General features: G+C 42.1%; 1 protein-coding gene across 1 annotated transcript; it reads left to right on the plus strand.

Moving 5' to 3' along the window:
- The first annotated feature begins 1,245 nt into the window (after window positions 1–1,245).
- sox7 (SRY-box transcription factor 7) lies at window positions 1,246–5,149 on the plus strand. The gene is made up of 2 exons (XM_067241466.1): window positions 1,246–1,731; window positions 3,169–5,149. Exons 1-2 carry the CDS (start codon window positions 1,500–1,502, stop codon window positions 4,122–4,124), a joined length of 1,188 nt encoding a protein of 395 aa, XP_067097567.1. The 5' UTR covers window positions 1,246–1,499; the 3' UTR covers window positions 4,125–5,149.
- Window positions 5,150–13,231: the final 8,082 nt, after the last annotated feature.

Raw genomic sequence — 13,231 nt, forward strand, 5'->3', positions numbered from 1 at the left:
ATCTGGTTGGTAGTTATTTAGGTTCACTCTTTTAAAGAGTCTTTAGTTGTATGAGGGCTTTTTTCAATCTTTTTAACTTTGATAAAGATATGGTGCTTGAGCTGAATACAGTAAAACGATTAAATATGTGCATGTTTCAAAGGGAAGATGATTGAGTGTGTTGCAGAAAAAGCATGAGCGCAAACAGTAGCCAATAGCCTATGCTTACGTGTGAGTTTGTGGTTGTGCGCGAGCGTGAGTGAACGTGCATCATTGTGTGTTATAGTAGTGGAGTATCCATGACGAGTGAACACAGTTACTTTGTGGCAGCGTTCCAAGTGAATGCTGTCAACATGAACACTTTGTCTGATACTCCGCTGGTGACCAGTGGCGGAAACTGATTGTCGTCTTTCTAACACAGACTGGTCTAGATTTGCGTTGAGAATTACAGTATTGTTGAAATGTTATAGCTTACATAAACTTATATAAACTTTGAATTTGAATAGGTTGACCCAAATTGGTTAAAATGCATTGTCTACATTGGTTTGTGTGTTTAACCATTTTAAGGGTTTTGTTTTATACTTAACATCTTTTGAAGGGCACAAATGGCCGGTTTGTGCGTAAAACAACCTCAGGTTTGAATATTAAGTGACGTCACCATTAAATGGATGCTGACACCGGACCAAACAGGTTGGATTGGTTTGAAGTAAAAGTAAAAAAAAAAAACAATTTCGAAACAATAGGCCTATACCAAAATGTCCCAAGACAATCGCAAGTCATCAAGATTCACGAAGGTAAAAAATAGGCTACAGATATTCAATTACACGGAAAGTTAATTAGGCTATGTTAAAGGCAAAAGTGTGGCAATTATTTCCACTATTCAGTGCCGTGGGTTCAAGATGCTATGGTGAATTTAAGACCAGAATGTAACACTGAGGGTCTACTGTAGGCTATCAATTTACATGAAAATCACTATCAAGTTATAAGCTTCATTTTAGCCTAAAAAGATAAACAAAAGTCCACATTTAATGTCAGTTCCACATTGTCAAATTAGAAATAATGTTCCTATGATTTTTTTTTACATATGCCCTATCATGTAATCATATTATGCTGTGGTACGTGATTTAGTAGTAAACGTTGTTGAAATGTTTTCCTCTCTGCTTCCTCACAGGTTTCAAGTTGCAATTAAGGAGGAGCTGCAAGTCCTTCGGGGCTTCTCTTGGAACCTGCTCCTCAAATATAAAGAGCTTCCCCTATCCTCAAGGAAACACTGAATCAGAACCCATGAGGAGGAGTCGCGCGCTTTACCGCCCATCTCAAACCAACCAGCGCATGGCTTAATATTTGAGTCAGTCATCAAGAGCAGTTGAATTTTCTCTCACTCTGTCTTTCTGTAATTAGTTTTTACTGGAACTCTTTTTTCAGATAAAGTTATTTTCTTATCAGTTAGTAAAGCAAAACTTACTTTATTTAAGGAGCGCGAGAAGCGTAAGTATATTTTTTTGAGAGAGCGCGCTCAGATGGCTGCCCTGATCAGCGCGTACTCGTCGTGGCCAGAGAGCTTCGAGTGTTCCGCGGGAGATGGGGACGTGCCCGACGGACACAGCTCGCACAGGACTCCCGCAGACAAAGTGTCGGAGCCGCGCATCAGAAGACCTATGAACGCGTTTATGGTCTGGGCTAAAGATGAGAGGAAGCGTCTGGCTGTTCAAAATCCCGACTTGCACAATGCGGAGCTCAGCAAAATGTTGGGTGAGATGAAAAAATATGATAATTCAAAACAGTTATTGTCAAGTTGTTTAACTCATATAGTAATAATTGATGTAGTGTGACCCTCATCTGATATGAACAGGCCTAAACGTTGGTCGCCGGTTTATCTTTTGAAGTTATGGCAAACAGGCCCATTACAAATTCGAATAAACTGAGTTGTTTTTAATTGTTCTGAAAGTTTAAAAAATGTTGTTTCAAACTTTGAATGAGAAAAGCTAATTTTAAGAAGAAAAACGAAATCAAACATTTTAGTTTGGTTCCCAAATTACGGTGTTTGCCCAAGCATCCTTTAGACAAATTAATTGAATTCAATAATAATAAGGAAAAATTATTTTTTATAGTGACTATGTCTTATAACATTCAGCAAAACGAAACTGGTTCAATTTCATTAACATGAACTCCGTTTTACACACATTTATCAGTTTTTAGACTAGCGCGTAGTGATGGTTTGCTTAGTGCGCTCAAAAAACACGCAGATCACATTATCTTTGCCAAACCGAGATTTAACAAAAGCAGGCATACAAGACGGGGATTACGAAAAGATGCACACAACTTGAAACTCATGCCAATTTGATTTTTTTAAATAGAATGTATGGGGTTAATCTATCACAGGTTACATATTTTGGGCACAGACAAAATTGTCAAAACAACATATTTCATGCATGAAATTATGATCTTTTTCGTTAAGATAAAGTTATTTCACAGTCACACTGGTAGATTTGTTAAATAAATGATTATTCTCTTTTATTTAAAATGAACATGAAAAATTACCACAGCCAGTGGTAACCTTTCGAATTATCCAAAAAGTATTAGGATAATACAATAGGCTAGTATTTATTATAATAAACGATTTATTCTTTGTGCAGTATCTCTTGCAACCAACAACCATTGTAATAGGTCTTGTGCAATTTATAATTTGATTCTCATCCCTTTACATAAAAAATTCCTGCTGTTTTAAGGAATCCATATTTTCTATCAAAGTGAACAGTTAATTATACCTTTATCAAACCATAAAAACAAATATTATCATGCCATTACATGGCATTAATTTAACACCCACTAAATGTTTGCTTTTTATTAGCAATGCCGGGTCTTTTTAACAGGAAGTCATGTTTTCCAAACTGACTTTTATGTATATGTAGTTAGTTATATCAACAGTTGGGTAATTACTTAACAGTTTCATAAAATTAATAATTATTTCCCAAAACTTATTCCCTCGCAATAACACATACAATAACAAATGAAAACATTTACTGTGTTCTTTGGTTGACTGAAACATTATTATGACAGTATTGACTCAAACGTACAAGGATTATGATATAATGTTCTATGGTGTACATTATTCTGTCCTCCAGAATAATTAAATGGAAAAGTGCACTATAAAATGCACTAAGTCAAGCCTTTTTTGTTGTCATGCAGGCAAGTCATGGAAGGCCCTGACACCCCCACAGAAACGTCCATATGTGGAGGAAGCAGAGAGGCTGCGTGTGCAGCACATGCAGGACTACCCCAACTACAAGTACCGGCCTCGCAGGAAGAAGCAGCTGAAGCGCATCTGCAAACGCGTAGACCCAGGTTTCCTCCTCGGTGGCCTGCCGGGCCCTGACCAGAATGACCCCCGAGGGCTTTGCCACCCTCTTGACAAAGACGACGATGGGTCTCCTGGGGTCGGCGGGGGCTTCTCGTCCCACAGCCCCGTGCTCCCTAGCGTCAGGTCCTTCAGGGAGCCCTCCAGCTCCAACAGCAGCTTCGACACTTACCCCTACGGTCTGCCCACCCCACCGGAGATGTCCCCGCTGGATGTCATGGACCACGAACACTCTTCCTATTACTCCTCCTCCATCACTAGTGGTGGCATCTCCTCCTGCTCACCCTCCTCCGGCTCCTCCTGTCCTGAAGAGAGACGCCAGTTGTCGGCTCACATGGGCAGCCCCCCTCCCTATCACACCGAATATGCTCAAACCCAGCTCCACTGTGGGCCCACGCACCTGGGCCACATGTCCATGTCCCAGGCTGGGAGTGGGGCTCTGATTCATGGTCCTCCGCTGTCTTACTACAGCCCGTCCTTTTCCCAGGTCCACCCTGGGCTCCAGGGCCACCTAGGCCAGCTGTCCCCCCCCCCAGAGCAGGGTCACATGGAGACCCTGGATCAGCTAAGCCAAGCAGAGCTACTGGGGGAAGTGGACCGCAATGAGTTCGACCAGTACCTGAACTCCACAGGGTTCCACTCCATGGAACAAGTAGGCATGACCGTTACGGGACACATCCAGGTCGCGCCAGCATCTGCATGCCCCAGCAATTCCACGGAAACCAGCCTCATCTCTGTGCTGGCGGATGCCACAGCGGCCTATTACAACAACTATGGCATTTCTTAAGCTGTTGCCTGGCAACTGCGCCCATCCCACCTGTAACTAAGTTGAGACAATAGGTTTGGCGAGTTGGGGGGGGCATGGGGATGCTGGGCAGGGGGCAGGACCAATCACAGAGCAATATGATTGTCTGGGGCCTACAGAAGAACAAAGAGGTTTGTAGAAGGCGAAAAAGATAAATCTACGCAGAGTGAGAAGAAACTTTAATGGAAACCTCAGGGACGTACATAAAACAAAACTAACCCTAACCTCTGGTCCATCAGATTCATATCTGATCCCAGAATTTTAATCGGACTTGCAATCCAGTTGTAAATGTCTTGTTGCCATGCAGGTGTGTACAAATGCTCTTAAGCTAATTTAAGTAATTTGATGTTTCGCATTAATGCTAATTGTAATGCTATTATCAACTCTTTTCTTGTGAATGTTTGTAAAATTCGTTCTCTCTACATTAGTTGGGAGTTTTACCTCAGTAGTTTGTATTTAAATGAGGATTAGATTACATTGACATTTCTTATGCAATTCTTCCAGACAAAGTAGTATATCAAAAAGAAAATAAATTTATATACTTATCATTCTTTCAAGTACTTAATATATAATCATAATCTTTACAACGGAAATAATAAGGATAACTATTACTGTATGCTGATTTAGGTTTGTGAAAATTTATTTAAATTAAAGTTCCTCTTTTATATTGATTTCTTTAAATCTGTTTAATTGCCATATAAATATGCTTACATAGACATGGATTGTGTGATATCCTCTGCAATTTGCATGCTGTGAAACAACGTCCCTACGTCTTTAATGTAATTGACAATATAGTTTGTTGGGTTTTGGGTTTCCATATTAAACCAGCGGTTGCATTGGAATTAATTTGCAATCTTATAATAATGAAGTTCTTCACCGAAGGCTCAACTATTCTCATTGAAATTAGTTTTGATTTGTTACGTTCAGAATTCAAGACTTGACTAGTTAATGTCAAATGGTTTTCCTTACAAAACATGATCTTTTTTTGTTGTTGAGAAGAACACTAGCTCTGGTCCTAGCTGACAGCCTGCTGTCCCACTCTCTGCTTCCTCTCTTCCACCCTTCTTCCATCCTCCTCCTTCCTCCCCAGTCCCCACTCGCTTTCATTCCACCCGCGGTTCAGAGGATTAGTGTAAAACACCCACAGCCCCCTCCTTTCACCCCGCCCCCCCTCCATCTCAACCCGTCTCTTTGTTTTTCCAGTGTCTTATTCTGGGTGCCTTTCTGTGGCTCACTATAACCCACCTACCCCCCACCCTATCCTACCCCACCCCCTCACCCCACGTCCTATCTTGCTGATGCAGACCTTTCATAATCTGCACGGAATAAATAAATAAATCTCGGGGGCCCCTGACGACTGTTTTACACGTTCCTCGTTTCTCTCGCTCCTTTTTCTTTCGTAAAATTCTTCTCTGTTTCGATAAAAGGAATTCTGGGGCTTTTGACAAATCCTGGAGTCTGGCTGGCCTTCCTGCGTTTTTTGGGAACGGTTGAGTCGGGCTTCTTGTAAAGAGGATGTGGCGCAGGAGCGGTGTTTCCTGACTGATAAGGGAAAAGCCTCTCTCCGTCAGGATGTTTGGGCCTGGCTGGTTGTCGCATTAAAGAGCCCCAGCCAGGGAAGGGAACCCGCTGTCGGACTAGTGGGAGGAAACGAGACCTCGCTGATTAGCATCTTACGCCCGCACATTTTTTCAGGGAGGCCTTGTCGACCTGGCCCCGACAACGAGCCTCGACCACACACACCCACACACACGTAGGCATGCACACAGACAAAACCACAAAAGCTCACACACACACACATACACTAACATACACACACACACCAACAAAGGACTGACACAGATTTCTTACTCTGTCAGTTCACTCCAGTTTGACCTCTGTGAAGAATTTTCAAGCCCAAGACAACAACACCCATAGGGTATACAACACATGTGTCTTGTTACACCACTCATTCCCCTAGTACCCAATGTATGTTCCTGATTCAATACACCTCCACTGCACTGTTCCTTGAGAATTTGATTAAATTGACCAGAATGACAACATTCATCATATGCCAGAGTTAACAGCTGTAAGAAATAGGCCTCATTTTTTGAAGGGGTATATCATTACCCTTGTTGCCTGAGGGAAAACTCTGTGGAGATATGTAGGAGGAACAGAGTGCTTTGGACTGGACCGTTGAGTGGAGTGAGTAGCCTGAGGCTGGGGGCTGTAGAGGTTGAAGAGGGGGGTTTGGTACAGTGTCAGCTGGGTACCATTGGGGTCAGGTCAGGTTCCTTCAGCTAGCCTCCCTTGGTAAAGACTCCCTGTGGTGTCTCAACAAGCACTTCCACTACCCCGGGGGTAGGGCATTGTAGCGTGGACAAGGACAGACACTCAGCACTCCAAACAAAGGAGCAAGTCTCAGTGGTCTCTGTGTATCACTCACTTGGGGTTTAATCCAATTAGTTGTCACATAACGTTTGTTTTAAGTTTGATCCTTTTCACCTCAACTGCAGGGCTTAAGACCCTTACTGCAGCACCATGCACGAACACAAGTAGAAGGGGCACTGGCAAGACTACATTTATGCACCGTGTTCCACTTCAACAAAAAGACAAGAAAAACGTTCTACTGCAAGAGAAATTATGTCCTTCACATTGATTCATCAATGACTCCTACGCAATGTACATAATCCAGAAATTCATTGAATGAGTTACGTAGTTTAATGAAATATCAATTTTCCCAGACAACTGCTAACCCTATTTCAATCATTTCTCCCTATACAGTAAATCAGACAGTACTAAAAAGTTCCCTGTAGAGTTGATTGTTTTATCATGAAAAGATAATAAAATAAAAATGTGGTTCATGGAAGACAAAGTCCTTTCTTTTTCTCTGTGACCTGACCAGCTGAGTTCTACACAATTGCTATGTGTTGACTGTGAAGTTATGAGTTCACAGGAAGCAGGGGCAAAACACTAAACTTGTCTAACTCAATCCCTTCCTTTCTGAAAGCTGTGGTCCTCAACATAACCTTTGTTCAGACACCTCTGCTAGGCACTACAGTAGGCATGTTTCAGAATACCACACCACAATCAGTCATTGTAATCTGTTCATTGTAACATTAAATTTACATTTAAAAAGCACTATACGACTACCTTAATAATTGCAGGACAACCGTAAGATGTTTAAATGATAACTGGCACTTGTGACTTGATGAAGTTAGGAGTTTCAGCCAGGTGCACAAACTAATCTCATATCATATAATCAAAGGATTATATGTATGATATGCCATGGGATTTATAGAACTAGCCTTATTAGGATATAGTCTGAACAAACAAATCTGAGTCCTCTCCTGTTATTTCTCTCTGATTGCTCCCTGGCCCTGCCCCAACTTCAGGTCAAGTCTGTGGAATGAGCCTGACAGGTAGTCTGTTATGTTTCCTGTTTCCCCCTATACCATCACGTCACATCCCTGGGCAAACAAACAACTCAGCCTTCCAACTGAACTCCAAAAATGCTAAGGTAGCTGATTGCTGCGGTGCTGTGTGAGGGCCGGGATGAGAGGCAGCTGTTGGAGGGCCAATAGCGCAGCTGTGTAAAGTATTAGCCATCCGCTGGGACTGAGGTGCGTGATGATCACCTGAAACATCATGTCCACCGGAGACACTCAGGAGGCTGACTGTCTGCTCTCTGCTCAGAGGGGAGGCGTGTGGACAATGACTGCCCGGACAAGAGCATCGTCACCAAGTTGGTCTTTACGTGGCCATGATGACACATGTTGCTGACGGGGCCCTAGGTCAAGGGGAAGTGGATGATTTGCAGTACGTGACTCACATGTTGTACTCATGGTTTATGTGGTGTATTTATGTTAATAGTTGATGGTTTAATAATGATGCCGGGCTGCTATATCTAGGACCCATTCTAGACGCCAAATAACATAACACGTGTGTGCTGATTGCTTGACAATGATTCTGAAATAAAATTGTTTTAGCTATTTGTTTACAGTAAGTTGTTGTATCATGTAAGGCAAAAACAGAATGATTTAGCAAAACTTTCTAAAAATCAAAAACTAAAGGATGAAGTCAAGATTTAAGATAAACACATGAGATCCAGCCACAAACATTGCAGGAGTAATTTTACATTTGGAGTGTGTTGTGTGCATAATAACCTGTTTACAATTTGTATTTGGCTTCAATGGTGGCCAAAGGAGGGAGAACCACCCCCCCCCCCCCCCCACCACCTCACAGCAAGGGATTATGGGTGCAGCTATTCTCCGTCTCATTGTGGTCGAACAACAGGCGCAGTGTGCGGTGGCAAGCAGGCAGGGGTGCGTCGCCGGCTGAAGAATGGACCAGACTCAGCAAGGGACGGTTGCCATGTGGCAGAGGATGCGCAGGGACGCAGATGGGGACCCCTGGAAAACTTGGGGGACGGTGGGCACAGCCAGCGGCCACCCACCTGTACCTGCGGCTGAATGCAGCAGCCGAGCAGGGTCCAGCACCTGTTCTAAGCTGATACAGACAGGCAGCGTGGACACAAGGAGGCAAGCCAGAACTAAACTGCCAAACCTGGGAATGGAGAGATCTATTTACCCACAAGAGCAACCTGATTCCAACATCAACAAATGTAACAAAAAAGAAAAGAAAATAGACACAGCTAAGAAGCTTTCCAAATGCAGTCTGTGTTGGTGTTGTTTACAAGACAGTATTGGGCCAAATATTCTGGGCCTGTTTCCACTTTGAGGAAAGTATCTTGGAAGAATACATCTATGTTCAATTATTAGAATGTGTCCTTTAGTTTCCAGTGATTTACAAGTATTTTAATCGAACAGTAAAGGCTGTGTGGGGCCTATTTATAAAAGCATTGGCCTCTCTGTAAATGAGATGGGGCAGAGTTCTCCGAGTTGTTTTTGACCAGAGTGCAGTCTCCCAGGAGTGTTATAACTCTTAACCTCTATGTGGAAAAGGATGTTTCCTATTGTGATTCCTAATTACAACGTGGATCATTCCTTCAATGGAATGTAGCATCCACATACTGTATCTTCTCTGTTTTCATTAGTGCCAAAACGTTTTGTATTCATGCTTTGCATGCTTTCATTCATGCAATATTTAGATAGTGCCAAGCTTAACATGGTGTAATTGCATTGTTATTATTTTATTTTATTCCACAACTTCAAGACATGATAATGATTCTCTTTGACTCATCCTGTGTGAATCCTTTAAACAGGTAACTACTGAAAACTGGAAAAAAACAACAACATAAAAACAATGCACATAAGTAGAAGCAATCTAATCTAATAATGTCCACTGAGAACACCCATTCCATTACACTCGTAGTTTTGGAGGCCTTGCCATTTGGACTAGCTGTTAATGGCTCAATCATTCTTTCCTGCATTATGGTGGACTTGTATACTTCAACACTGCTGGCCTATCTCTAGTACTACATAGCTACCCTTTCATCCTGCGAGTTTAGAGTATACTCAGTGTGCATCCTGAATAGCAGACACAGTAATGATGTTGATGAGTGACATATTAAGGTCAGCTGTCTTAGAGAGACCCTTTTAACAACCACTCCACATACATAGACACAGCAAGCTACCACACAGCCTGTTGAAAGTTTCAGAGAGGCACAGGAACTCAAACGAAAATAAAACATGGAACAACGGGGGATTTTTGGGAGGCGTGTTAATTTGTGAGTCTTATGCACCAACTGCAGTGGATAAGAAGGCTGGGGGGGTGCTGATGAAAGATTTTCCATGTAAATTAATCAGAAAGATGAATGTGTTCTAACACAAAGTCAAAGACAAGGTGACAACAACGACACATACTCCACTCTAGGCCTTGATTTTGGTGTAGTACGGATCTCAACCAAAATGGCATCTTTGTTTTGCTGAGGGTCTCCCAAAGGCTCACACGGAAATATAAAAAGCAAGATGACTGATGAATGATGTGTGGTCCTGCGCATGAAAACAATTAAACCTGCAATAACTGCTCATCTGGACTCTCTGGCACGTCAGTCGGTATACAGAGAATTTCCGCTGCTTTGATGTCGAGTGTTTACACTGCAGCAGCATTGGGGGAGAGAAGAGATGGTGACCTTGACAATTAGATGATGGTGGCATCATTTCCATACTCACTACTGTGCGCCAGGCTAACCACACATGGGCGGAATATACCCGGGATGTTGTTGATGTCTGAGACTGAAGGAATCCCTTCCTGCTGGATGGTCTGTCTCACTTCCTAAAAGTCTTCACATCAAATGAGACACACGGAAATGACTCACTCGGTCATTCCCGGAGCTCTGACACTTGGAATATCTGCCCCATGTTGACAGGTACAAAACAGGATGTGAGTTGGAACCTATGTACTTCGCATTGGATTGTAAATGGTTGTTATTATTTGCTGTAATGAAAACCCTTTAAAGCTGAGGTGTGTACTTTTATCATGACCACAAGGTGCAGGCTTTTGACAGGCCTAATATATACAAGAGCAATGGGGGGGGGGGGGGGGGACTGGACACCAAAAAACCTTGCTGAAATATTTCAATAGACATGAGATAAACCTGTTATTTGGAAATCTTGCATCGCAAAACAGACATGGTTTGCATTTTTCAAAGGGCATCACACTTGCCCTGGGGTTTTAAAACTATCCCACAAAACTTTTAATTAGTGTGATGTCATGCCCTTAAAGACTACCATCATTAGTCTACTGACCGTTTTATGAATTATACAGGGAAACATTCAGTCAGCGTAAGCATATTCATTTTGCACATCCCACACCTTTAAGAAAACAACCCTTCCCCCAGAATCTTCATATATACTGTACCCACTTACACTAACCCTAACCCGAATCCCACTTCTGATAGAAATTTTTGTTTTGACTTGGAATAGTAAACATTGGGGTTCAAATATCGTACTTCAATGATAGACACGTTCTCTGTCCTTTGCTAAAGTTATTGTTAAACCCAAGTAAAGTTTATGGTAAAGTCACTGGCAGATATTTTTTGCTAAGGACAAGATTTTTTTGTTGTCAATGTTGTTTGGAGTGGCCGTCTAGAGAGTACAGGAAGCAGAAGGATGATACATTTGAAACAGGGACAAAAGCAAGAGAAGCAGGCGAGATAAACAGATGAGGTTTGAGAAAGGGGGAGGGTGAAATATGTTTTTATATATGTAGGCTCAATGTATTGTCTCTATTGTTTGCTGTAGAGGTGCATCATTTTAAGGACATATTATATTGTGCAGTTTCAAGTTGGATTTGGAAAGCTGTCTTGTAGTGTAGACTGTAGCCTATTTTGAGCTAAATATTAATAATACTATCAGTGCTAGTTGTTAATCACTACATTAGAGTCCATTAGTCATTTTGAACAGTTTGCAAACTTATATAAATGTGACAGCAAACAAAAAGCACCGAATGCACATTGTAAAATAGATCAGCACATCAGGATTCATTTTTTCCAGTATTGTCTCATTGTAAGTGTTGGCTTATTTTAAACCAATACAGGCCATCACAGAATCTCATTGAAAATAATCCAATGCACACCTTTAACAACGAAAATCGGCTAGTGTTGGGAAAACACCACATCCCACTAATAGGATTTGTTGGCCTTCAAAAATGCTGGCAAGCTAGATTGGCGGACACGCATAAAGCATGTTTTTGAGCATAAAATCTATTTATTTGTACATTAAATATCATATTGTTTTACCACCAGAGAATCCTAACCCATCTTCACAATTGTGATCCTGGCTTTAAAATGCACCACACGCACTGATACAATGAGCTATAGCATTAAAATAAGTATTATAGAATTAGAAAGGCTTTGTTATTCAAATGAAACTGCATGAAAATAAACATTGAATACTGTAACAGAAGGGCTCTGTATGGCCCTATAAAATGTAAATTGTTCAAATTAAGGAATTGTGCTCCTACTGAGCGAACATGCTTTGCTTTAGCCCTGGATACATGGGCAACAGCAAAAAATGCCACATCTTCACAGGTTCACTTGTCTGTCTCTGCCTACCTGTCTGCCTGCCTCTCTCGCGCCCTCTCTCTCTCTCTTTCTCACAAGCTACAGAAACCAATTACACCGAGCATGTGAGCATTCTGCATGCCACAGAGAGATTGCGTAAAGTGTATTAGAGGCTTAAGGGGCCAGGGGTCTCCTCTCTGTTACATTTATAGTCCATGCTGCTTTATGTGCCCTACTGATGTCTCTGGGAGATGAGTGGGTACATGGGGTAAAGCAGGTCAAGGAGAGTGCAACCTGTCTGGTCCTGGGCCACACATGGGCTATCTATACCTTAGGTGATGTGGGGAAAGGGACTAAGGCAATATTCTAATTATCAGTGGTGTAGTGTATGTGATACATAGGCCTAGGCATGCACTGCCTATTAGGATTTCCTCGCTTGTTATGAGCCATGACTGGGGTTGCTGAATTGACAGTTTGCCCACTACACCCTTGATTCTGGTTATGATCTCTTGCATTGCCACTGAACCTTTTGTTTAAGCTGTGCATGCTGATGCATTATGAAATGCATGCTGTATATTTAATGTAATGCTGTGCAGTGATGTGTGTATTTATTGGCCTCTTGCCAATGATCCTAAACACAGATTCAAGAGTATTTGACCATTGGAGTTCACACCATTGTGATCTCTATTACATATTCAACCTTCAACCCCTCATGTGTGAAGCTTAGAAAGGACAGCGACGAACATAGCTGCAGATTGGCCACAGAGCTGTGTTCTGCAGTAATTAGCCCTGACGGGCCTAAAGGGGAGGCTGAGTGCAGCTAAGCCCGGGCGTCAGCACTCACATGCAGGCTTGAGAAATAAGTGTTGGGTGTGTGAGCGGAGCTGTCTTCACCACAGGAGTGTGGAGAAGGAAAAGAGGTGGAAGAGAGGTGTCTTCTAGTCTTGGTTGATATTGGCTATGAGGTGATCTTAAAACGGATTTCTCTGTCACTCTCTGTTAGTGACTGACTGTCCACTTCTAGAAATGCCACAACATTACATTTCTCAGAATTCCAGGCTTTGAGTGGCTGTATTTTTCAATTACATCATCCAAACAGTATTATATAGCCAATGGAAAATATGTGGTAAAATGCATTGGGATG

The sequence above is a fragment of the Osmerus mordax genome, chromosome 8, assembly GCF_038355195.1.
Source record: "Osmerus mordax isolate fOsmMor3 chromosome 8, fOsmMor3.pri, whole genome shotgun sequence".
NCBI lineage: Eukaryota > Metazoa > Chordata > Actinopteri > Osmeriformes > Osmeridae > Osmerus > Osmerus mordax.